General features: G+C 39.6%; 1 protein-coding gene across 1 annotated transcript in view; it reads right to left on the bottom strand.

Moving 5' to 3' along the window:
* The window catches only part of LOC139697927 (uncharacterized), a 219613-nt gene that overhangs the window by 47683 nt on the left and 144245 nt on the right, over positions 1 to 27685 (bottom strand). The window contains exons 12-13 of the mRNA XM_071596787.1: positions 12058 to 12157; positions 418 to 509 (exon numbers count right to left, since the gene is read on the bottom strand). Of these exons, the coding sequence (XP_071452888.1) occupies positions 418 to 509; positions 12058 to 12157 (192 nt within the window). The remainder of the gene's footprint in view (positions 1 to 417; positions 510 to 12057; positions 12158 to 27685) is intronic.

Genomic DNA, 27685 nt, shown 5'->3' with positions numbered 1-27685 from the left:
TTAGGGATAAGTCACAATCATTTATGGCAAAAAGAGGGTTGAAGAGCCCGTATCAAAGATGTCATAATCGCCAAATCGCCGAAAGAATCAGAATAAAAGCAAAGTAGCATTCTGTATGCATAAAATATAACTCCTTGAATAAATTAGAGGAGTATTTAATTCCAGCGTGGGGTAAAATTTCCAACACCACCGCTAGAAATAATTTACCCTTTGTGCGAATGGATCTCGGGGTATAAAATCGTTGTTTCAGCTCTTAGGAATGAACGCCCTAACATTTAAGAACCAACGGGCGATGGAAGCGGTTGCCTAAGATTTAACATCTTGAGGTGGCAATGTTTGTTTTCTCTCGGGAACGAGTCGCCGCCGGGGGGAAAGGGCTCAAACAAAAGCAGACGATAAAAATGCCCTCTTCCTTACCGCCTCCACTGCTGCGGAAGAACTCCCTCCATCCTCCGACCCCTCTCCGTAGTCCACCGCCGCGGAGCGCTTGATGACGGCCGCCGGGGAACCTGAAAGGGAAGGGTTGAAACCAGATGGTGAGCGACTCAGACTCCAATGAAACTCGCACACAACCTCCTCGATTAGACGACGTTTCCCAGCGTATCCGTGAGAGGGAGGCAAAGCTTCTCTCGACATTAAATGAGAACGGTGATGAAAACTGTAAGAACCTTTTTGGCGGGCCATCAGTGCACACCCACTCTTAAGAACCACGTTCCATATCTGCCATTGACCACTCCTAGGCATTAGCCAAAAAAACGTTTAGAACAGCAATTAAGCCATGGGCAAAATTAAATTTATATCCACAGAAATGTCGTGAAGTTCTGCAGTCACTGTCACAAAAAGAGAAAGTGCCTCCCAGAATTTTGTCAATGACGACTGATATTTGTCAAGATGATATCTGTTCTTTGATCAGAATTTTCCAATCCCCACTTGTTCATCGCATGTGAAATATGACCGCGGGAAATTCCGCATCATGACGCTGTAAGTAGTACCTGTATATGCAGCCACAGAGGTATACTAACATTATGACATGTCCCTTGTACAATGCACATTTTAAAAATAATTTCACCGCGGGGAATGAAGAGATGGATGCATCCTGAATTTTAAAAAAGGGATTTTTCACAGAGAGAGTTGCATAGAGGTACAAGAAAAGTAAGTCCACATATACTGATCATAAATTCACTCTACAACAGCAATAAATACCTGCTAATTTATTTCACTCCAAAACTGTTTTACGAGCATAAGAACTTCAATTATATTACCACAAGGGAATTAACAACCAGTAACGGTACATACTCTTGCTTCCTTCTTCAACTCGTGACTAGAAAGGATTTTTTCCACAGAGACGAAACAATGGTCGACCAATATGTTTCGCTTTCAACTTTTGGTTCTGAATTTTATCCAGATCTCTCGTCTTTCCAGTAGTGTCATGAACTGAGATCAGTTTGACGTGTTCTTTAATGGTCAGGGAGCGGTGCTTTTTAACGTAACCACTAATCCAAAAAGAGCCAAGCGTTGGATTTTTAAAGAAAAAACGAAAACAAGAACAATCATAAGCACCCAACCCCTGGGTATAGAAGTGGGATGAACCCTGGGATCTCCATATTTGCGGCCGAGGGCGTTAATCTGCCACCAGGGAGGCCAGATTAGATAAACTTTTTGACGAAATTTGAAAATTTACCAATTTATTACCACTGATTGACCCAAAATTCACGTACAATGTCAACCCTTAGTTCGGCTGAAAATGTAGTACCCGGAATGAGAGTTGGGAGTCGGCTAGAAATACCCCAGACAATTTCCAAATTTAAAAATGTTAGTTTTAGATTCCAGAAACCCTCCATAGGAAATGATTCAATTACCGTGGAATAATGAGGGAGTAAATGAGTTTTTAGGCTTCTGATTTTCTGTGAGCTTGAACTTTTCGAAAACTCGCAGGAGGCACCGAGAAAAGAATTGACCCACTTCACTCTGGGAGTGCATCCAGACCCTCATACGTACGTCTCATCCAATGTGGTTACTGACTGATATAATCCTTTTCCCAGTCAAATTAGCTCACATGCTACAGAGATGCAGGTATTTTTCAACTATGTGATTTATAGCTACCTTGAATACAAGTAATGTATGTACATTCCAAAACTTTAGAGAAAATTAATAGCAAGTAGTACAAAATTACTGCAAATTCAAGAGAATATTATCATATTGTCTGGTAAGCATGAACCTAATTCGAGTAGCGTAAAGACTTCGGTAACAGGTGGTGATGGCCTGCCTTACCCACCTTAATAACTACAGCGGCTTATTTTTTAAATTCTTTTTCTAATGACTGCTACACTATATATTATTATATACAAATCTGGATGGAGAAGCACATGCACCTAACACGATTAGGTCATAAATAATAAATGCACACGTCGTCACGGAACGCTTAGCGCGTCTCTGATCGGTCTCACTTAGTAATGGCTTCCCTCATCGCAAGACTCACTCCGTAGGCAGGCATCTGCATTTATTAAAAGCAGTTCCGATGTATCCGATGGACCACTCCCCGCCCGCATGGATGGCCTTACATTATTAGGCAGCGGCCTTCCCGCATTAAGGCAAATGCAAGGGGAACGATGTGACTCGACTGTGAATAAGGAATCAAGAGTTTGATGGAAGAAAGCGCCGTGGACGGCGGCGGCAGCAGCAGCAGGAGCCGCGGAGAGGAAATGGCCTGCTCCGGGAAGAACCTTTGACGTCCGTCGGCCATGATGGCGAGAGGGAAAAAGGGAGTGTGAGGCGATAAAACTGGGGGCGAGGAAAAAACTTGAACCAAGAAGTGTAAACCTTTCAGTTTTTAATTATTTAGGAGTCAGGTTGCACTCCTTGCGTGATCACACAAGTGTAAGGATTCAAGATCTACTTAGATCGAGCGGAAGAATTGAATCAAAAATAAATAACCGTGAAGGAAGGAAGTGAAGACTGCCCATGGCGGCTTGATAACGTAGAACTTACCTTTCAAAGTGGTAAGGGATTTGATAGCCAATCAATTCATTGATGCTAGAGGTCTCTATTTCTCGCAGCCATTGGCGAGTTTCAGAAAATTACACAATGATAAAAATCTTAACCTTAAAGAGCCATCATTGTCAACAAACTCTAGAAGAAAACTAGGGACAAGAAAATTAAACATTAACAAAGTGGAGTTTCGCTCAGAGTTCATGATGGCAAAGCGGGAAAAGTATTTCCAATTGTTTTTCAGCCACAAATAGGACCACCGGGGTCGATGTGTGTAAGTCATTTCTTTTCGTATGTAAATATACCAGAAGAGTGATATTACGTAGTTTTTTTGACTCAAGGGTGTAGTATTTGCTCTTTATACATTCGTAACGTCTCATTTGTGTTCCGAAATAAATCGAAAAGAAGCGCCACTGTGTGATTATTATAAAACCAAGAGCGATGACGTTAACTCTAATCAATGATTAAAGAGATCGAGACCCAGGGCGAGCATGAGCGTACACGTTGTGACAACCATCGGTGATTCGGGCCCTCCGCACACTGAAGACAAACCCAAATATAGTTTACCAGGATTGAAGCGGCTTCGAAGTGGTTCACCACTTTCGTCCTGGACGAAAAAGTGGCTTTCGAGTTGTTTTTAGTATCACATTTAAAATTCAAAATTAAATCCAATCTAAGATTGAGAATAATCAAAGATTCCAAAATTCAAGGTTTCCTAAAGCAAAAGTCAGAAGAAATGTATGAACCGGAAATGAAGAGAAATAAATCATTAAAATTAAAAATAATTTCCCATCCATCAAAATCCTATAGTGAGTTCAGGTTTCACTGTGATAGTAAATGAATAGTTATTGTCAGAATAATGAACAATTTCTTTGGCAACGAAAATGACGGGATAATTTACGCAAAGAAAAAACAAAAATACTGAGGAGGTGAAACTCTAATAAATAATCTACCCATCGTGAAAATCTAAAGAAAATATGTACTGAACAGTATAAGGCTTGCAGCAATCGGGTGCATTTCTTTCATGCGGTATTCAGTGGAGGATCTTAAGGTTTATAAATTATGAATAATATCCCCGAGTAGGGTTGTGCGTTAGATGGTTACCAGAGGAAGGTAGAAAATAAAAAAGCCTAATAATACAGAATAATGAATAAGGATAGCAAGAGGAAATATCTAATACGATTTTCTCATGAGATGAATGTCTTTGGAGAATTTCTAATTTTAATATCTCTTGTTCGCAGATACGTCAGCACGCCGACGGGGCAGTGATTCACGAAAATACGCTTCGTAAATATGGCGAAAATTCACAACTTAATTAAAATAGAGTTCATTCTTATCATAAAAAGTTAAACGAGCAATCGCGACCCACTTAGTATGCCATTGATTCCACGCATGGAAGGGAAATTTCGGTATCAGGAACAACTAACTTATTAAAACACATTTCCTGTTTTGTCTTTACATAGGAAATAATTTGCATGCCTTATCAATCCTACACGTAAGCAGCACCTTATTATTCAACTATCTATCTACATAACAAGTTTTCAATATCGTATATTTCCCTTTATGTCCGTTAGAGCAAAATAATAGGGGTTGTTTTTTCATTCCTCTTAAAATAATGTAATGCTTTGACATTAGAGAATAGTTTCGATGCATGAATCTGATTACTCTTATGCCGTCGGTCACCCCGGTCGCACTTCAGTTAGCTGCACTGCGCTGTGACTTTAGAGAGCAAATTGATACGCTTCGAAACTATGTCTGCACAGGCGTCGGTAAAAGGCAGTGAATTCAATTATACCGGTTTCCCGTGCTCAGGCACTTGGGATGTGAGTGAATAAAACGATTGAACTAAATTTGTATTCATGATTCTAAAAGTGTCACAGTTGAACGGCGGAAAAATAGACGGCAGGCGATGGTGAGAAGTATGATAGAATCAAGAAATTAGGTAATAATTCGAGGGAGATGTGTCTGGCGAATCGTGCTAAAGTCTCTGAAGGCACTGCGTCGTTAAGAGCAAGGAGGGAGGCGATCTAGGATAAGCAAAAACTAGTCGTTGTAAGAACGAGCAACAAACATCGCAAGACGGACGAAGTAAACAAAATCAAATCGAAATAAAAAGCGGCTGGGGTGTCTCCAGAGTGGGAAGCCTCCCCAAGGAACGCTAAAATAGCAATGATGGGCGTTTCCACCAACGCGGCTTTTAACCACATGGTAACCGGCAACTCTCAGATTAGATTTTAGACTTAATCTCAGAATTTCCTCAATTAATTGAAACTGTGTACCCTGTATTATATCGAACTGTGACATTTACGAAAGGAACTCTTTCACAGCGATTTGTTGCCTACGATGATTGCAGTGGAAAAGGGTAATAATTTTTACTGCCTCAGTAAAAAAATAGTGTGGTGCAGAATCCTATCATACGCATATTCAGCTCGTCGAGGGGATTATTTTTTTGCGGAAACGAAGTACTGCAGTTTTGGGGAGGCCATGGTGTGATTTTATGTCTCTTTGATAGAGAAAGAAATACGCGGCTATATTCGCTGTTTCGGGGGTCAAATTTCATATTCTGCCATGGAAACATTACCTTCCAACAGTAAAAACGGCGTGCTTTCCATGCGTGCATGGTCTCAAAATGTGGGATCACTATACATCAAATTATCTTTAGCAGTATACACAGTGTATTTACTCTGTGATTGAATCTACCCTTGGTCACACAAATAATATTTATGCGATTAGTTTTACTAAAATTAGCTCTATCATTTCTACGTAATATAAATTACACAAGACACAAAGGTAAGCATAATAAAATTTTTTACGGTCTTCAAATAATCGCATGGCAAACGATTACAACATATATCGTGGACAACTTTTATAAAGCCTTAAAAATCTAATTACGGCGCATGCTACGTGATTTTCGCTCGGAATTATTTTCAGGACCATTCTTTCAAGGATGACGGTGAAAGGCACCGCGATCAATGCTTAGCGACCAGTATTGCTTGGAATTTAACCGTCATTAACATAATGGGCAGCTGTGGCACTCCTAAGTTGGCCCCCGCGCCACAAAAACCAAAAATACAAAGGACCATCACGCAGCAATTATGCAGCGAGACGTTAGTAAAAAGCTTCGTTTTCATTTCCAAGAGCGAAAACTCAAGGCAGCGGCAACGGAAGTCGGGGGTGGAGATAAGTTTTAGAAGTCCCCTCGTGAAAGTGCATCGAAGTTTTGAAAAAAGCCTTCATTTCACTAACCACCCTCCCATTTTAGTCAAATAACCCTTCCATCGAATTATGCACTTCAACCTATACGCCACAAAGTTTGACTACTTATTCCGATTTTTTCCAAATTAATCTGTAAAATGAAAGTTAACATATAGTCGACTGAAGCTAAATGAATGTTAAGATACGATGAAATATATAATTATGTAAGACACGCTCTGCGAACGACACTAAAAACTAGCTCAAATCTGTATTTATTTGCCACGTGAATATCGAGCTACTAAAACAGCTAACAATCATCGGGTAAATTATTAAATTAGGCTATAGCATGATAAAAGACATGTCAAACTTAATGAGGAACATGAAAGGAACCTTTTCTTGAGTTTTGGAGAGTTGTGTGATAAAAATTGGAGGTAGTCACGTTCTAAATCCGTTTTGGAACAACTATTAATTATTTTCAAACGCGTATAAACTATTGTAGGTCAAGAAAACCAGTCGGTGGTTATTGGAGTGGAACTCAGAATCCTTTCAGTTTATAAAGAAGCCTACGGCAACCAGTTCGAAATAATTCCTTCTTAATTACTACAGTTATTGATGTCACAATGAAAGTGAAGCAAACATCGCATAGGTCATACGAAATGAGACAATCAAAATGCAACGGTCTATTTGCAGCCATATTCCTTAATTCTTGAGAGTTTTTTGTCCCTTTTATACAACTTCTGCCTCTTGACTTCTTTGATTTGCTTAAAGTTAAATCGAGGAGTGCTCGGAAATCAGAAACAGGAGTAAGTTCAATGGTCAAAGATTAAACAAGTTTGGTGAACCATTCTGCGACAGACGCGCCGGCGTGAACGGAAATGAGATTTCGGGAAAGAAATAAGAAAAAGGGACCTGCCAAGGCAGAAATCCACGAATACCTCAGAAAAGACGCAACGCGCCTCGCGCTGTTCCAAAGACTTCTGCCTGTCCCTGAAAAGTTCTTTTTTCTTCTCCGAGCAGTCATTTCTGATGGGCTTGGCACAACCCGGAAAATACAAAAGAGAAAACTGATACCGTGGATCAGAAGAGGGAAGTCTCTCTTTATGACGGAATATAATATCACGCTAGATAACTGGGAGAAATTTAAAAAAATATGAATCGTTTAACTGCAGTTTTAGAAAAGGAAAATTAAAAAAAAAAACCTAGCACATTCTCACTGCTTAAACTCGTGGTCAATTTCACGGAAGGATTTTCCTACTTGGTCCTCATTTGAGTATTATGCGAGGACCGAAGTCACCGATAGAGCTGTTGTAACCGCTTACATATCTTAAATTTTTTGATAATACAAAATTCCGAAACAGATTTTGAAAAACTTGAGTGGCTGGATATCATTTAGATGGAGGTTTACTTTAAGTCGAGAGATAAATATAAATGGACAGATTGAATCTTCACGAAATATATGCTGATTTTATATGTATATCTCTATGGCTGAGGTTATTTTGCACCTATAACTAAACCTATCGAAAATGTCTTTCAAACCCCAGGTCATCTTTGGGCTGTCAGAAACCTGAATACAAACCGCCGACGGCAGATTCGGAAGGTTGTCTATATTTACTGGAGTGAACGACAAGCCGATTTAACAGTGGGGGTAACACTACTCCCTTGCTTGCTAAATATAACAGTTTCAGGCTTAAATTTGTGCAATTCCTTCATGACAAGGGTAGAAAGAGAAACTTTACACTTCCACATAAAGATTTAATTCTTCTCACGACCATGATGTCGATGCTGTGCATCATCATCAGGTGTTGACGATGCGCGGCATCCAAACCAGCGTCGTGTGAATTATTAAATCTTTATGTGGAAGTGCAAAGTTTCTTTTTCTACCCTCCCAGAAAGCTTCCATGTTCGGGTGAAAATGAAATTTTAAATAATTGGAGTATCATATTAGGGCAAAACGATGACTTTTTGGCGTTTCATTTCAACCCTTCTGTGTTTCTCCTGTCAGGTGAATACTTAAATTTTATCAACCGCAGTTACAGTTAACCAATAAGTTGCCTTTACTGCTGACATATTTGAAAAAATAAGTTGGAAGTTAATATGAAAATATCGTAATTAACCCCAGGTCACGTGTAAAAGCAATTTTTAAATAGGTGTTACCCTTCCTTGTAATGCATGAGGCATTACTAATAACAAAAGAGATGTTGAAGATCTGCACATTTGAGTGTAATAAAGAATAAGATAAATGTAAAAAAGCAACAATGCTATCTGAAAAGCTTATTCCAACGGAAAAATACATTCGTGGATATTCACAAATTGTTTGGCACACACATTAGAGGGAAACGACTAATGAAATTGGTATAATAAACTAAAATAACTTCCTTTCTTCCACCAACAAGATACGGATGTAGAAGTGGATATCCTCTTGTGAATTGCCTTTTAGATATTTTATACAATGTTCAAATGAAAAAATCGAAAGGATCACAGGAAAAGAGAGAAAAAACTGTCATTAAAGTCTAAGATAAGTGCAATAATCTCACGATTTTAATTTCACTACCAAAAACAATTAAAATTAATGCCTTTAATGAACCAGCATAAGTAACCCATGCAGAAAACTCGAATCTATGATCAAAAACATGCATTCCCAACACCCACTTGATCGGTACTTCGACCCATTAAAGTCTTGAAACACACCCCAATCCTGAAACTAAATCAGTTGAAGAGAATTTGTCGTCGATCACAATAAGCAATTCCAAAATTTAATGTTTTACAACCAATCAACTATAAATATTTTTCTTCTGAGAGTAACAGAAGTCGTCAGTTCAATTCGAGTAGTTAATTACAACAAGAGGTTAACTGTGTTGCATGAGAAAATACTTTGCGTTTCGGAAACAATTTCTTCTGAAAGACCAACATTACCACAAGAGTACACTAAGCAAATTATTATAATCAAAGCATGTTATCAAGTCCTGCCAAAATATTTTCCATTAATAAAAAACATCCCCACGCAGCCCAAGTCCAAAATACATTCTGAACACCGGAAAAAAATAAAGCTAGGTTTTTATTGAAAACATTTAAGCGCCAGTTCCGCTATAATTCATTTTTTAGCCATCAGTCCGACATTACCTAAGACCAACGCAAAACGGCTCTCTGAGCATAAAATTTATTTTTTTAATTTTGCCTCTAGGGAACTGCATGAGATATGGCTTAAGATTAGGTGAGATGTGAGAGAGTAATTGCGATGAATGGTTCGATCGTGAGAGAGCGAAAACTTACCGCATCGTGGCCGTGTCGCCACATTCATACAATATTGGCATTTACGGTCATGTACTCTTTGGAGCATAAATCTAACTCACCAAGATTTTAGGTAAACTGAGCTCCATAATTTCCATGCCCGACCACGGAGGAAGATGGGAGAACTTGGCGCGCAGAGCCGTCGTCTCCAACGGTGCAATCTTTCTTTCGTTGGCCGCCGGGCACGTGAATGAATGGGAGGCGGGGAGCGAAGGAAAGCAGACCGGCCGACGTCCCGAATTCAACCCTTCACACCCCAACCCCGCCCAACCCCCCCCCTTTCGCGGGAAACACGACGTGCGAAAAGGCCTTCGCGCGTACCATAATGTGGGACGTTAACGGATCCATTCCATGGTTCGCGCAAGAGGGATTGAGTCCGCATCTAGATATTATTATCCAGCATTGAGGCGTGTGGCATGGGGAGAAGGGTTAATACCAATTAGGATGATGTAATTATTGAATTTGTAATTAAATGCGGTGATATTTTGATGATATTAGTTCGAATGGGTGCGCTGAATCGTTTTCTTTTGCTGCCATGCCCCCACCCCCGAAGTAACGAGAAAATTCGAAATCTTAACATCTTTCTTAAAGCCTTCGATTCTCCTTAATTTTTAACTGTGTTCCGGCCTATCGACGTGGAACTATGCAGAATTATCCCCTCAGTGTCAGCATCAGCACCATGAGATTGACTTTTATTCAGTAGCTTAAGCCGTGCATGCAATAATCGTGCCTTTAACGGCTCCTATCCAACGTTGCCCAATAATCAAGCAAGTTCTCCTTGCATTTTGTTCAAATTCAAAATGAAATCTCTCTGTTGACGGCCCCACATGCTGGAAGTAAATTCGACTGACATCGGATAGCACGTCATTTAACTTTTTTCCATGGTCCATTTTCCCCACCGTTAGTTTAATGACGGTAGATTTTTCTATGCACTCACATTGGGTTCGATCTTCCATCGTACGAAGGTAAATCAATAATTAGGTCTAAAACATCTTTTGAAATATTCTTAGTAAGATGCTTGCCAGAAGTTCATTTTTATGTCCCAACATTGCCTCCAGTAACATTTTTACGATTATCCCATCGATAAACCTGTTTCTCTGGACCAAGAGTAAAAAAATCTTTGGGCGAGACGTCTCAGCCGCATTGACACATCTCGTCCACTGCCCGGATTGCCCACGATCATTTGCGGCCAATGTAAGTTTAAGCAGAGCAGCCCGATTGAACGTTAAGCCGTGGATGAGTCGGGCTATGAGTTTGAAGAACCTGTCACGACAGTTCATCAATTCTTGGGTGGATTATTTGGAGCACATGAGGTGTGAAATTATGACGTCGTGATGGAGCTTTTCTCTTGTAGCCAGTAGGTCTGGAAGTTTCCTTCGATTCGTTGGCATTCCTGAATAACTGCATCCATATTATGAGCTGGATTGTACTTCCACGCAGTGAAACTATCATAAACCAACCGTAAAAATTTTTAAGCAACCTCGAATCTATTTGTGGAATATAAACTGACCTTCCAATTGGTTGGTTCACTCTCTACAAGAAGCCTAAAAGAGTGAAGGCTGGGAGGTGGATGATGCTACTCAGATTTTGGACCGCTCCTAAGATACATTGAATGTATTTTCCACACCGGATTAGACGCTAGTGTGCAAATATCAAGTATATTTACTACGAGGGTCATCCGGAAAGTAGTACCCGTTCGTGCCGCATGAAGTGCTGACGACGCGAGTAGCCGCTGGACGAGGTCAGATAGCTTCAGTGGCTTGTCTGCCTTCTCTGAGCCAAGTTGCGTGACGCTAGCATTGCCTGTGTTGTTTCTGTGATTGTTTACAATGTTTAAAAAAATTGAGAACGCCGCCAGTTGTGAAGTGAGGGCAGTGATTAAATTCCTCAATGCAAGAAACGTTCGCCCATGTGATATTCATCGCCAATTAAAGGAGGTGTATGGAGACAATGTAATGGACGAGTCGTCTGTTCGGCGGTGGTGTCGCAACTTCAACATGGGGAGGGGGAGCACACACGACGATGAGCGTTCGGAGAGACCGTCTGTCATTACAGACCAACTGGTGAGCTCAGTTGACGAATTCGTGAGGAACGATCGGCGCGTCACAATTGATGACATCTGTGAGCATTTTCCCAATGTTTCTCGAACAATTGTTCATGAAATTGTTAAACACCATCTGCATTATGCAAAAATTTGTGCAAGATGGGTCCCTCGCGTATCTCAATGAGCTGGCGGCGAAGGACTATGCAGCAGGAATACAGAAACTTGTCACACGTTATGACAAATGCCTTAATTTGCTTGGAGATTATGTTGAGAAGTAGTTTAAAGTATCCTCTTTCAAATAAAATTTTTTATGTTTGTTAATATTTACTTTTGTGTCTTTATTTCACGAACGGGTACTACTTTCCGGATGACCCTCGTATTTGGCCCGCTGTGATTTTATTAACCCTTCCAAATATTTTGGGTTTATGGGTGGAGGCCTTTCTTTTCCCAGAACTGCAGTTCCGGGTATTTATCACGTTTCTTTCGGATCCCGAATGGCACCGATGGCCGCGGAAAAGAGCGGCCCGCGGCCGGGTCCTCACCTGGGGTGCTGCGGCGACGGGTCCGTAGTCTCCTCCCCGCCTCCCTGAAGGCCGCTTCCTCCTCCTCCCCGTCCACTTCCGCCGACGCGTCTCGTCCTTCCTGCAAAAGAGGAAGGAGGGAAAGATGGAGATTATGGTCTGTCAGGTCCGACGCCGATCGGAATTTTTGGAGGAGGGTGAAAATTAATGGCTGCTGCGGAATGGAATGATATTTTTCAAATCCACGCGTACGTGCGTGGGAACGCATGCACAAATGCGAAATGGCACGATCTAAAGTATGAGTGAGATTTTCGGATGATAGAGTGAAACACGACACGAAGGAATCCACGAGAGGATAGATAAACTTACTAGATTCTATCGTACCGGGCAATTCCACGAGAAACAATCGTTTTACAAGTTTAATTCATTTGTAAGTGCACCTTTCATTTAATTCCTTGAGAGTTTTTCATTGATATAAAAAATTAAACAAGTAATAAAAATTGAATTTAAAAATATATTCTCACCATTATGAAATGTATAGGTGAATTTTTAGCTATGCATTTCCGATGACTACGATATTTGCTGATCGACATGACGTTCGGTAGGTTAGCATAAGTTTCAAAAATTCTAAAATTGTGGCTTTGATCCGATTTAAAAGTTATATGAATTCCGTTTCTGAAAGCATGAAGTTTCTGAAGTATAAGTCTTTCTTAAATTAGTTCAAAAATAAAAAATCACCTGAACTTGACAAACCGAATTCCGTTCCTTACGATAGGTGCACAATTTTATTTAGGGTTTTTTTCTAATTATGCTAAATTTATTTTTGAAAAAACTTAGCTAGCACACGGTACATTTTCCCTAAAAAGTAATGTTCATATCAATTTTTTTCTTTGAGACTATTTGAGTCTGAGAATTCCGACACCAAAACGCAGCCATTTTCAAGGACAAAAACTTTATTTTGCACATTTTGTATTTGAAACTATTTTTATGATAGTGACTTGAGAGAATTTCACCAAAAATATAAGGCGGTTGCTTTAACTCCTTAGCAAAATAGCGTAAAAAATGACAATCTGTACCCGATGGGGCTGTTACCTGATAAACGTAAATCATTATAAAATGAAAGGACCCTCGGGTTGACTGGACGGGTAACGTCACATCAGAGTGGTACCGCATGAAACAAACGTCACTTTATGCATGAAAAGAACAGAGGTGTACGTACATATAAGAAATTTCAAGATACTATTTCCCTCATTATAGCAGAGACTAAATTACGATTATTTCTAATTAATTCAATTAATTTTTAAATCATAGCAATATAACTCACAAAGATTTCTGCAACGTTTTCGTATAAATCTGTGACATATCTATTTAGCCCTTTAACTTAAAATCGCTTATGATATCTAGATGAATTATCTACAATACCATTGTGAGTACATATATCTACCTAATTATTGCTTTGAATGTCAAATATATCTATTATTAGCTACCAGCTATGCACGAATAATTGTTTTATTGTTTCAATTGAGCAAAATTTACTAGAGATGGAAATTGATAAAACATAAATTGGTAATTAATTGTTACATGTTATGTAAACGTATTTTACTCTCGTATCTCCGATAGCACTAAAAAGTCTTTATTAACGGTGAGTCAATGATGATTACTTGGGATACGATTGGGTTACTTGGGATTACTTGGGTTCAGACAGTGGAGAGGAATTCGTGATGCCATAGTAGTAATGAGCTCACCCAGATAATAACCAGGATGTATTTTTGAGAGGGGAGGTAAGACAGGGGTACCCATTATCACCGGTGCTTTTCTCTGTGTATGCGGAGGGAATGGTTAAAGAGGGTTGGAAAGCATTGGAGATAGGAATGAATGTCTGAAGGATTACATAAAATCAATTAGGTTTACGAATGAACAAGCTTTAATATTCCAGTCTTCGGAGGGACTACCGTCAGTGCTGAGAGCACTAGAAAAGAAATGTGATAGATGTTAAATGAGAATTAATGCGAACAAAGTAAATCATATTTTATTTAAAGTTTATCATATTTTCAAGAAAGAGAAAAGAGTTGTAAAATATCAAAATGGAATGCAACAATTCTAAAGCGTAAAAATTATTCGCCTTGACTGGAATCTGTTAATGTCCCGATTAACCCCACAGTTCTTTGAATTTATCAAAATAGAAGCCCATGGACTAGAACAGGGGGAACAGTTTGACAAACTTTGATGTTTTTTTGATCAAATCGGTAAAAGACGTAAGGCTGTAAGAAGAAGTATTGCGCTAGGCGAAGAAGCTTTTACAAGATGAAGGGACTGGATAACAGAGACGTTTAATTAGAATTTAAGAAAATAATATTTCACATTTTGCCATGGGGCGTGGCGTAATACGGCGCGGAAACATGGTCGTAGAAGAAGGGTGATAGGCTTAGATTGGAGGCTTTTGAAATGTGGATCTGGAGAAGGATGGAGAAGGTGAAGTGGACAGAAAGGAAAACAAATGAGGAAGTGATAGGCATGGTGAGACAGGAGAGGGAATATTTAGGAGTAATACAAAGGAGGCAGGAAAGATGTTTATAGAATGCTTTGATTAGCAATGGAATGTTGAAGACGGTGCTAGAGAAAGTTTGGCAAACGAGGAAGTAGGTAAGAAAAGGATAGGTAAGCAGGGCGGAATAAAGGAAGGAAGGAAATATACGGAATGGAACAAGGGTTTATGACAGCGCCTGATGTCAGATCGTGTTTTTTTAGGAAAGGCAAAGAAATTTCCATAGTACTGTTGTATAGTCTCTGTCCTTCCAAAAGGTACTTTAAATCTTAAAATAACTATTATAATTCGCGTATGGCAATGAATGGCCCGCTTCATATACCGTGAGTTCATAATCTCGAAAAATAACTTCTTCTTCTGTCTAGCCTTATCCTATTTTTGTACTTTGAAGCGGATTTTTTCCTTGTATTCTTTCTGCTCCATCTTGTACGCCTTGCCCAGTTCATGCTCACAACGGTATCGACCAAACACGACTTTTCCCTACTTGTCCAAACCGATTCATCCTACTCTTTTTTTGTCTTTCCTTAAATATCCCAATGTGGTATTTTGGCTCCTCATCAGTATTTTGATCCCTACTCCCATCAGTTCCAAAAACGCGTTAAATGACAGCAGTCCACCGCGTACCTTGAGCGTCTGGTGTGAATAAACCCCATGCCGTACACCAAAGCGGTGGCTTGCGGGATATCATACAGAGGAGGATCTAGAAAAAAACTCTTGTAGTAAAAGACATCTGATTTTCCATAATACCCTGATATAAGTGAACAAAGAAAAGACAACGCCCAAGAGTTTTTTAAAGTTACATGTTGAAGCACACATTTGGTAATATTGGCACTACTCCTGATGTGTAAATAGTTCCGCGTGTTCACGACGGTTGGCAATGAAGCCTCATGTGGTTCTGGTAATCTCCACCTCCCGGAGGAAGGAAGGATAGAGATAACTGAGCAAGATACGGAACCCCTCCTCCTACCGGATGCTCTAATTCGGTCGCGATATATTTTTATCCTTTGCGGCTAACTAATAACATTCTCCTTCTTGCATTGTCCGCCGTTACCGACTTCAATGTTATAGGTGCTCGAGTTTAGTCGGCGATCATTACTGCAGAATTATTAGGTAGACATACATTTCAGCGTCCGAATCAGAAACCCAGATACGTATCTAATGTTAAATTAAGAGTAATCCTTTGTCTGGAAAACTAAAACAGGGAGGTGCGTTTCCGACGACGGAAACAAAACTGCGGAAACCCAAGCGGATTTAAGGAGAAATCATTAAAAGGAGTTACTTAATTGGAAAGAAAGCCCGCATTTCTCCTCACCTCTGTGCATTTCGGTTGGAGGCGAAAAAGTGCCAGAGTGAATCACGGCGCTATTCAAACCAGCTCAATATCACCTAGTGTCGACATCGTGGTTCGTTTCTCAGGGAAAGATATTCCAGATGGAGAGAAATTATTTGGAAAACAAAATAAACATTTATTAATGGAAAGCACTAATACTAGTACGGAATACGAATGCGGAAGGTTTTATCTATTGTTGTGTATTATGGAAGTCCTATTCAAAAGTTAAATTTGTGAACTAAAACCCCTTCTAGCACCTATCTTTAGATTTCATTTTTCAGATTTCCAAAATATACGAAATGGGGAATTGTTTTACTTTATTCCCCACTTTTTGTTGCACATTCTAAATTAAAATGCTTTACACTGAAATGCTTTGTACAAACTATGTTCTTTTTCCAAGAAGTCAAAATTCTCGATGGCTTATCAATTGGTGAACTGATACATTGGACAAAATCGATGTTTTCAGCGCTTAGGAGTGGATTGAGTCGATAGGCACTTTTTGCCGTGACGCCATGGGAGGGCGGTGCTTCAGACCTCAATGGGATCCTCTACGAGCCACGGGTTAAGCCAGCTATTTCGAGGGTATCGAGTTCATGTCCCCCTTCGGTCAAGGTATTTCTCCAACTTTAGACTACGCTCACTCTCTTTCCTTGAGAATAAGGGTATTAAACTACACACCGCCATGGCCTGTATGAATGTTTTATAATTATCTTTTCTATACATAATTATTTGGTCCGCAACCACTCAAGTCTCTCCTATCTTTCTTTAATCAATGAAATTATTCTCCTGACACCCTTATTACTATGCCCGTCCTCCAAAATACTGAAGTTTTCTAACTGTTTCACTTGCTCTAATTCATGCCTCCACATTTTATGCTCCATTCAGTCTTCCTGCTTCTTAAGAATCTCAATGATTTCGTTTTGCTTGCAATTAATCTAAATCCCATGTTTCACACACTTATGTGACGAGCACTCATAAATCAATGCCATACGTTGGCTACCTGAATGACTACTAAAGGATCATTTGCGATTTAATCATTTCGACGCCCATTTTTATTCCCAGCTCAAATCTCTCCGATGCCACTTTTAATGTTTCATTAGCATAAGGGTTCCAACGTTTCGGCGATAGAAGACATCCTAACGGACAACTCACCAGTTCATCACCCTTCATCTGATTCTCCATTTGATACGCTTACTGTGCCATATAATTCTCATAGGCATTTAGAACAAGGTAACTGTCCCCAGAGTTGAGATTGAGAAACCCGGGACATAACTTCAGCATCAATATTTACCTTAACGCGAGTCCTCTGGAAACAAATCGAACAAACGCCCCAATTTCAGTCCGTTCCGAAGAATGATTGTTATCAATAGTTTTCCACGGTTTAAAGTAGGTCTTTGACGGGCAGACTGACCCCAGATACATTACTTTGCCTCTTCCAACAAAGAAACCTGACATCTGACTCTACAGTAAGGCCCTCGATGATTCCGCATACTTCCTTTCTGCCATCCAACCTAACCTATCTCCAACCTATCTATCCTATTCCTATCTACCTACCCTGCTCCTACCCCTTTCTAGTTTTGCTTATCCTCCTCGCCTCTATAACAATCTTCAACATTCCATTCTGAACCATAATGCTTTGCATCCACCTTACTTTCGTGTCTCAAATACTAATATTTAACAGATGATTTCACTTATTCGGTTTTTGTAAAAAAAATAAAAGGCATCTCAACTGAATTGAGATTTTAGAATTTGACTCCTTTGATGCACAATAAAAGTGATCTTTTTCCAAAACCACTGTTAACCATTGCTTTTATAATCAAATACGGTAAAATGTGCACGTTTTTGGACTAATTTCCGTATAAAAACGTGTATTTATAAAACATTGGGTTTTTGGATGGACACACACTGAATAACGATAAGTTTCTTTGCCCTCCAAAGAACACACAACCTGACATCCGAAACTAACAATAAGAACCACTCTTCCTCTCCGTATTCTTTCTTTCTCCCTTCATTCCGTCCACAGTATGCCTATCCTATTTCTTCCCCTTCCTCGTTTGCCCAACGCCCTCCCCTCCATCACAGTATTCGCCATCCCACTGGCAATCAAAATGCTCCGCAAGCATCATCTCCCATGCCTTTTTGATTTCTCCCGACAATCATCTCTCCTCCCCTTTCCCCAGCCTAGTATTTCTTCATTGGTGTTTCATCCTGTCCACCTTTCTCCATCCTTCTCCACACTCTCATTTCAAATGCCTCCAATCTATGCCTATCATCCTGCTTCAACGAACGTTTCCGCGCCGCACATAACCACGCTCCATATCGAAGAAAGACTGCTATGCAATAAAATCCTCACTCAGAGCCCCACCGATTTCCAGAGTCTTCGGTCATGTCCAGGCCCTTGAAAACGGAATCGTTAGCCCCGAGGAGATGTGGGAGAACGTAGGGCGGAGAGGTCGATCCCCCAACCCTTCGCCCGCATGCTAGGTCGTCTCCTCACAGACTCCCCCTGTTTGTTTTCCATCGCCCTTTTGATAGCCACCATTTCTCTTTTTACGATTTGGGAGTGAGGGGAGAGGACGGAGGGAGGAGATGGCGGCGGCGAAAGGGTTTTGGGGAGGGATGTGGCAAGTTGGGCCGCCCCCGCTCCAAACGGCCGACGCTTCAAGCGCGCGCGCCACCCTCACCCATACAAATCGGCCGCTCTGCCCACGCCCCCCTCACCCCGTGGACCCCGCGGATGCCGGCCTTCCCAACTCCCTGAAAACTGGGGCAAGGAGATTTGAATATATGTTAGGCGTTGTCCGCGGCGCCTAAGAAGGCACAATGGTTGATACGTGATTCGGTGGTCAAAACAGTGGGGCAGGTGCGATGCCGAAATCTTTCGCCCGTTCCACATCCCCGCGCCATCGTCCTTCTCCGCCTGCCTTCATGAGAATACTAAGGTGGAGGGGAAAAGTCTCCAGCAATGGAGAATGGAGATTTTCCCTTCCTAATCACTTCGCAGCGGCTTACCGACGTTATCAAACGAAAAGTGAAAAAGCTTTTCTTGGTTAGCCGAGTCGAAAACGTTTTGCGATCCCTTCGGCGCTCGACATCTTCCTTCATCGGAGAGGGTTTCAAATAAATACTCTTACTCCCCCAAAGTACCATGGTCTACGGATATTATACTCGCCCAAAAACTTCAGAAGTATTAACTTCGGCGTATGCATATATATATATATATATAAATATATATATATATATATATATATATATATATATATATATATATATGTATGTATGTATATATACACATATATGTGTATATATACACACACACATACATATATATATATATATATATATATATATATATATATATATATATATATATCTATATATATAAAGGAGAGTGTTTGTTTGTATGTATGTAATTTGTTTACTTTTTTGCTGTCATAGAAACAGCATTTTTCCAACTATGCCAGCAGGATACTTTTGCAAGAACACTATTGTATTCAGAATTGCCGAGATATTATACGTGGAATACATCAAGGAAAGTCTTTTGTAGAAGAAAAATGGGCAACTTTGATTCTGAGAATAATATTTATTCATGTGACGCATTGGGCCGAGTCTACACAGTCCATCCTAACAACGCCGAATGTTATTTTTTAAGAATGCTTCTACATACCATTAGAGGACCTCGCTCATTTGCAGAAATAAGAACGGTAAACGGAGAAATATGTGAGACATTCAGAGAAGCTTGCCAGAATTTAGGGTTGCTAGAAGGAGATCAACACTGGGATGACTCATTGCGAGAGGCCAGTTTGATTTCTCTTCCAGGACAAATCCGAATTGTGTTTGCCATCATAATAACCTCCTGTAATCCATCTAACCCAAAAACATTATGGGAAAAATATAAAGAACCAATGAGTGAGGATATACTGGCTAAAGTTCGAAATGAAAATCCTACATTGGATATTACGTTTAACTCCGACATTTTTAATAAAACTTTGATTATTTAGGAGGAAAAGTGTATCACCATGGCTAACAAGACTTTAGTGGAACTCGGTCTTTTTGCACCTGTACAAGATCAACAGGGTGTATTTTATCCAGATTATATACGTGAAACTAGCAACAATGTCTTAGACTTAGAAGCATACATCGCGGATAAAAAGCCACTTCTTAATGAAGATCATAAATTCGCGTACGAAACAATAATGGATCAAGTAGATAAACAAGAAGGCGGTATCATTTTTCTTGATACCGCAGGTGGCACGGGAAAAACATTTTTAATTAATTTAGTTCTCGCTGAAATCAGGGTTCATGGAGAAATTGCTCTAGCCGTTGCATCTTCAGGTATTGCATCGACATTAATGGAAGGAGGAAGAACAGCCCACTCTGCCCTTCAGTTGCCACTTAATATTTCCCGACAAGAAAATCCCACATGTCATATAAATAAAACAAGCGGCCAGGCACAAGTTCTTATAGAATGTAAATTGATAGTATGGGATGAGTGTACGATGGCTCATAAAAAATCTCTTGAGGCCCTCAACGCAACACTTCAAGATCTTAGAGGAAACTGCAGTTTAATGGGAGGAGCTCTGGTACTCCTGTGTGGAGACTTCCGTCAAACTCTGCCTGTCATTCCAAAATCGACTCCAGCCGATGAAATTTATGCCTGTTTAAAACATTCTGTTCTATGGAATCATGTCCAAGAAATTAGCCTTAAACAAAACATGCGAATCCTCTTAAGAGATGGGAATGCTCAAAATTTTGCAAATAAACTTTTGGAGATTGGAGAAGATAGATTAGTTATTGAAGCATCTGGTATGATAAAATTGTCATCAGATTTATGTGTATCGGTGAAAACTGTCCGCGATATGATACAAGCAGTCTATCCTAACGTTAATCAAAATTATAAAAATTTAGAATGGTTGCGAGAAAGAGCCATTCTTGCTCCTAAGAACGATGATGTTAATGAAATTAACAAGGAGATACTAGCCATGCTGCCAGGAGACGTGATTGAATATAAATCGGTTGATACCGTAGTGGATGCTGACGAAGCCGTCAATTATCCAACGGAATTCCTAAATTCACTTGATCCAGCTGGATTGCCACAACATCGCCTTATACTTAAAGTAGGATCTCCAATCATTTTATTGCGAAATTTAGATCCACCAAAACTCTGCAATGGGACACGATTTTGTGTGACAAAATTAATGAAAAATATAATCCAGGCAGTCATTTTAGCTGGAAAAGGTGAAATAATTTTTATTCCACGGATACCTCTAATCCCAAATGATCTTCCCTTCAACTTTAAAAGATTACAGTTTCCAGTCCGGCTAGCTTTTTCAATTACCATTAATAAATCACAGGGACAGTCTTTAAAGTTTTGTGGTGTTGATCTAAGATCGCCATGTTTTAGCCACGGGCAACTTTATGTTGCTTGCTCCTGAGTAGGTTCGCCAAAAAATTTATATATTCTTTCTCCTGGATATGAAACAAAAAATGTAGTTTATAAACAGGTGTTAAATAGAAAAGATTCTTAAATTTGTATGAAGTAGAGTACCTGTATTATTGTACTTTATTATTTGATGTTTTTATTTATGTAGTATATTTATATTATTGTTTCTCCCTAACCCGTGCAAAGCCGGGTATTCAGCTAGTATATATATATATATATATATATATATATATATATATATATATATATATATATATATATGATTTCGTCAAAGTAACACGGAAGTGTTAAATAACAAACTTGGACAGCAACAAACAATATAAAAACACATAAAAATATCACTCACACGTTATTTCTTGATCATCTCGACGTATTTCAGCTTTGTCTTCATCGGAAGGAATAGAAGTAATGACAAGTCATTTCTTCTATTTCTTCCGATGAAGACGGAGCTGAATATATGTGAATATATATATATATATATATATATATATATATATATATATATATATATATATATATATATCGGCACTTCTTCATATGGTAACCTTATATAGTATTTGGACCCAAAGAACACGGTTAGAATTCTCACATTTTATGTTTCGGGAGCCATGCACGAGTACTAACCGTCGATGCAACAGGAACCACGAGAAAGTTTTATTTTCCAAAATTCGTGTATCACTCTCCACACATAAATTAAATACGAAATCAAGTTGTACAGACTCAGATTACCTGATGGAAGCATACTCGCAAAGTATTTGATCGAAGGGAAGAAAAGAAATTCAAGCTCGGATAAGCGGAAGGTAATAAGCATAAGTGGGGGCAGCGCTGGGGAAAAAATGTTCCTTCCCTGAGGAGAACCAATGGCCAATTTATTAAATGAATTCCTCTCCTTCCCGACCTAGGTTCTCCCATAAAGACAAGCGGTCACGAAAGCATATTCTTGCAAACATTATCTCATTGCACACATGCTAAGAGTAGGTCTGTCACATTTCCGTTATGAAATTGTGGACCTTTTTAGGAAGTTAGGACAAAACTCAGTCGTTTCATGACTCTAACAATAAATCAGTATGAGAATTCACCTGCATTTATTTACAGTCGTTTCATCATTTAATAATCATTTCATTTAAGCATTGATCCTCGTGAAATTCTAAGGGCAAATTGGAATCGTCAATACAGTTGTGCAGTGAGGCATACCATCTAAAATTTCGACTATTTTTCATAACGGTTTAATTCTGTACCTGGTCATTGTCATCACATGATAAAAACATATTTTCCTTCGATTGCATTTCCTTTTATTAATCGGAAACTATTTAACATTCCATAAACATGTGGAATTAAAACGAATTTTTACCTAGGGGCGTAATGATACGTTCGCCGGTCACCTTCAACGTCATTTCTTAGCTACTTCCATTAATATCCATGGAAACATCTCTGCCAAATTTATATCAAACCGTTATCTTCATACTAATGAGAATTTAAAAAGCGAAAATTCTGGCAAACTATGACGAGGAAGGAGAATGCTGAGGGAACGATCGAATGGGGAAAGCTTAAAATTTCTCGAGAGAAATATATCCTCGCCATCCCTTCTATGAAATCGGATGCTGCACACGTGACAGTTCTTGAGATGTGTCTCCCGATATCTGCTTGAGAAATCCAAAGCGTATCATGTTGGGGCAGGGAGGCAGAGGGAGGATTGGAAGTTGTCGGGGAAGAGGGAGGGGACGCGGAAAATCGTGAGAATCATAGAGAGAGAGAAAGAGAAAGAGCGCTAGACTACGGACGCAGACCGACCCGACTCCCCAAAGATGTGTAACTATGGAGAGAATCAATCCAGCGTTGGACCAATCGAAGACGTAAGCAGGACTTCGGGGGAAATTCGGCTTCTTCACTGACCTCAATATAAATTACTTTGGGAATTTACTTCGTATTTAAACAAAGTGATTTCCTCATTTTACATTTATCCCTAGACAATACGATGTGAAACAATCAGGTGATGCATACTGACTAAAATCTCAAATATTTTTAATTCATTTTTTATACAATGAATTCATTTCGGGTCTTCAAATGTCTTAATATGAACTCTACCGCCCGTTCCATCCTTTTCGCGAAACACGTGGCAATTCTGTCTCTCAGGGCGAAGGAAGTTGTTACGAGGGAATCGGGGTGAGATGAGGAGGATACTGTAAGGAAATCGATGGTTGGACGACGAGACGTATGAAATGGGGACCTCTTTTCAATGCCAAGCGTGGATGTGGGGGGGGGGAGTTTTTCTCGCTTGCTTGCGCCCCCAAAGTGCTCCAGGAAGGAACTCGAGAGATTGAACTGCCGAAGTTCCCGGGAAGGGGTCGGAGCCAGGAAAATCATTGTGCTTTCCCGTCGTCATCATTCGATTAACGAGGCGACTGGAAGCGATTGGCCTGACTTGGTCTCCAGAAAAGAAGGGGAAATAAGGGAACGGGAGGGATGCAAGTAGGGCGCAACAGTGTTTACCAACTGGTTTCTCCCAAGACCCCTAAAAGTAAAGGAGGCTAGTCCATCTATTCTCTGTTCGCACCTAGATTATTTACGCTGGAAGTCACTAAACTGTGCACCACCCGGGAAGAAAGAACTGATATTGCAAGGAACGAGGAGCGCAGATGAAATGGTTAAAAGGGATAGGATTTGAATTGTGGGGACATGCAAGCGGTTTCTATCAGACACTGCTTGCGGGGAAAGTGATTAAATAAATCGTAATTATATTTGCGTATCTTAGTATTATTTTATATTCGTGGTTCAAACGGTAAATAAGGGTAATTTTTACCGAGGGAAAAAGTGTAAATTATATCAACCTAACGTTAATTAATTTCCATACTAATCACCCTCCAAGTTTCTAAATCGTTCTATGGACATCTTTAAATTATATTGTACAAATTTATATGATACCGAGTTACCGAAATTAATGTTGAAATGGGGAAAGACTCTAACATAACAATAAGAAACAAACCAAGGAAATACCAACAAAAATTGTGGTCGCCTGTTTGCCACATATTTTAAAATGATCAAGCATACAGCGAGGTTTGAAATGTACTTATAAACATAATTTCTAGACTAAGGGCAAACTGGAAGTAGGAGACTAGTGTCTCATCCCCTCGATGACCGTCCGGAATTTGCTATATTTCAGAATCAGAGAGATTAAAAATAATAAGGGGATCAGGGCAGTGTGGTGGCTAATGTACATGCTTTCTACCCCGAGAGTCTTAGCTTTTTTCACTGCCACCCAGATCCCTACTTGGGGTGCTGTGTGGAGAGCACTTTAAGTGAGGACGCCGTCCGTTGATTGGGACGTTAAATTGTGGACCCGTTCGCGCCTTTCGCTAAGAGTAGCTGAATGCCGACGCCAGGTTTCTATTCACCCTACTCCTACCGTTTTACCCACCTTCTGACGCAAATGACCTCTCCTGCCGGTCGCCTCCCCTTATAACTACTACTCTTGAAAATAATAAATTATTGGAAAAATAAGAAATAATATTTCAAATTGAATCGGCTGCCTCATCATGGAGAGCATTTTTATCACCAATGGGATATTAAAGACTGTTGGATGAAATGGAAGAAGGAAGACTGCGAAATTGAAGAATAGTTTAATGTAGTTTTGGATGCCAGGTTGTTTCTTGTTAGCAGAGCCAAGGACATTTACATCAAAGGCCAATTTTTAATAGTGTAGATACAAATATATTTCTTGAAATAAAGTCACTAAATTATTTAGTCTATTAGGACATCATACCTCGAATGCGGACAACCAGGGTACTCGTATTTCGGATTCCCTGCTTTATATGTTTCTTCGACTTATCTTTTAATTTAAATTGTGACCTTTTTGAACTTTTTTGCCTCTGTCTGTATTTTATATCCTAGGTCAACAGGGTGACACAAAGCCTGGTTGTGCGGCAGGGGGTGAGTACGCACCAGGCATATGGCCGCCTCACTGAGGAACAGACACTGCGCGGACTACCTTTCATCTGGCTTCTACCATTCAACCTATCTGGCATGATTGACTCTACAAGGAGCAATTACAACTTTTCCCGCCGGTACAGCTACGGAGATCATGAGAACGCTCAAGCCCTTCTAACACGTCAAGGTTGTTTCAATAAGCACGATATTACTAACGAGCGATCGAGGCATTCCACCAAAACTCTTATGTTCCCCATGCAGTCTTCCATTCAGTTTGATTGATTTTATAGTTTGTACCACAGTTGACTAATCCACTGTCCTAGTAACAAAGAACACAAAATTTACGTCGGTTAAATGAAAAAAACACCGTTTGCTCTCATCTGTTAGCCTACCAGAAAGTTATTCGCCAATCTAAGCCTGTGTAATTTAACTTTGGGCCTCATTTCATGCATGAGTGCCATTAAAAAAAATAAACGACTGAATATCTAAAGAAATACTCACATAGTATTGCAGCGTATACTTTTTATTTTACTTCGCTTATTTAGCGTTTTTACTAGGTTTTATTAATTTTTTAGTCTTTATTGGATCATCAATGATCTTTTAACACTTAATTTATTATTTTTGTGATGCTTCTCCTAGGTAAATATGAAAAGTGAACGCATTTCCTGTCACTGTAAATTTGCAATCGAATTGCTCAAAGGAGTCAGCATCTTCGTTTTGACAAAATGCATCACATTTGAGAAATGGAATTAAATAAATTCTAAATACTCGTGCATATACTCTTAACAGCCAGATTTGAGATTATTTTAAGAAACTTACAGCTAATTTAATAATATTTCCATACTTCCCTGGCTTTTCACACTTCTTCCGTCTTTGTTACATTCACACATTGCTCCATTTATGATTTTCCTTTCCTGAGACTTCTAACCCGAGCGAATTCGGAGAATGTGCTAGGCCGAAATATGCTGAGGGTCGCAATTTGCGAGACGATTACCTAAGCACTCAAAGAGCATTTACGGGTGCCTTAAGTATTACAGTAATTTAAAATAATTGAAATTTATTTTTTATAAACTTAGCCAAAACATTTATAATAGAGGTATGTCCTTTATGTAAAACTACATTAACTGAGCCAGAACGTAGACTATTGCCTTTCTCGCTTTACAGTGAAAAGTCTCCCTTTACTAACGACTCCCCCAAACAACCCACCTCTGAATGATCCAAATTTGAGGGATTCTACATCCATCTATGGCCAACTGCACTTACTTCTTCGACACTTTGTGAAAACCATCATAAATCTTACTTCATATGGAGATGCGATGAGAGACGATCATTCATCGAGTCGTAAAGAGGTTTGATAAATATTTATGAATAAGAAGACGTGGGAGGAAAGCATCTCACCAAGAAATATCAAATGAACTGGTCCGCTTCACAAGACTTGCTATTTGTCATCCGAGGTAAATCAATAAAAGGTGCAGCGGGAAAGAATTGTAAGGAAGGTAGGAAAGAGCTTTTCCGGGTCTCCTTCCCCATTAAAACTTTTAAGGGTCCTTCTCGAGACATGGATTCAGCACCGAAAAACAATGCAGCGCGCAACGAGCTTATTGTTATTGACTTCATTTTGTTCAACACATTAAATAGGAAATTGAAAATAGGGCAGCTAAATATCGAATGTATACATCTTACAACCTAAATATGTATTTTAACATTCTGTCCCACAAGCAAAATAATTATTTATAAAGATGCCTAACCATAGCAATTCTTTTATTCTCTTACCTTAAAGCAGACTGGCGTTTAGCAATGCTCAAAAATGTGTCGGAGAAGAAGATCTTCACTTATAAATTAAATTTATATGAAGTGTAAAAGCGTTTGATAGGGTGGATTGGGAAAAACTAATGAGTGTGTTGCAGAAAATAGGGATAGATTGGAGGGAGAGGAGGCTAATCCGCAACCTGTACATGTCTCAGACTGCTCAGGTGCGAGTAAGGAACGGAGGGTCCGGATGGGCAGTGTTAGGAAGAGGTGAAGGGCGGAAAGGGTAAACGGGGTGGCCCATTAACACCGTTGCTGTTCAATATGTATGCAGAGGAAATAATTAAAGAGGCATGGGAAGAACTGGATGTAGGCATGGAAGTCGGCGGGGAATTCGTAAAATCAGTTAAGTTCGCTTATGACCAAGCTTTAGTGTGTCAGTCAGCCAAGGGGCTGCAAGCATTGCTTAGTGAATTGGAAATTCAGTGCGACAGGTATGGGATGAGAATCAACATTAATAAAACAAAGGTTATGCGATTTTCTAGAAAGAAAAAGGGCAAGCTTAACATTAAAATAGGAGGGCAAAAACTAGAGCAGGTAGAACAGTTTACGTATCTCGGTAGTGTTTTGGGCCAACACGGTCAAAGTAGTAGGGACG

The sequence above is a fragment of the Hetaerina americana genome, unplaced genomic scaffold, assembly GCF_022747635.1.
Source record: "Hetaerina americana unplaced genomic scaffold, ioHetAmer1.1.p SCAF_8, whole genome shotgun sequence".
Lineage (NCBI taxonomy): Eukaryota > Metazoa > Arthropoda > Insecta > Odonata > Calopterygidae > Hetaerina > Hetaerina americana.
This window is presented reverse-complemented; position numbering and strand designations above follow the sequence as displayed.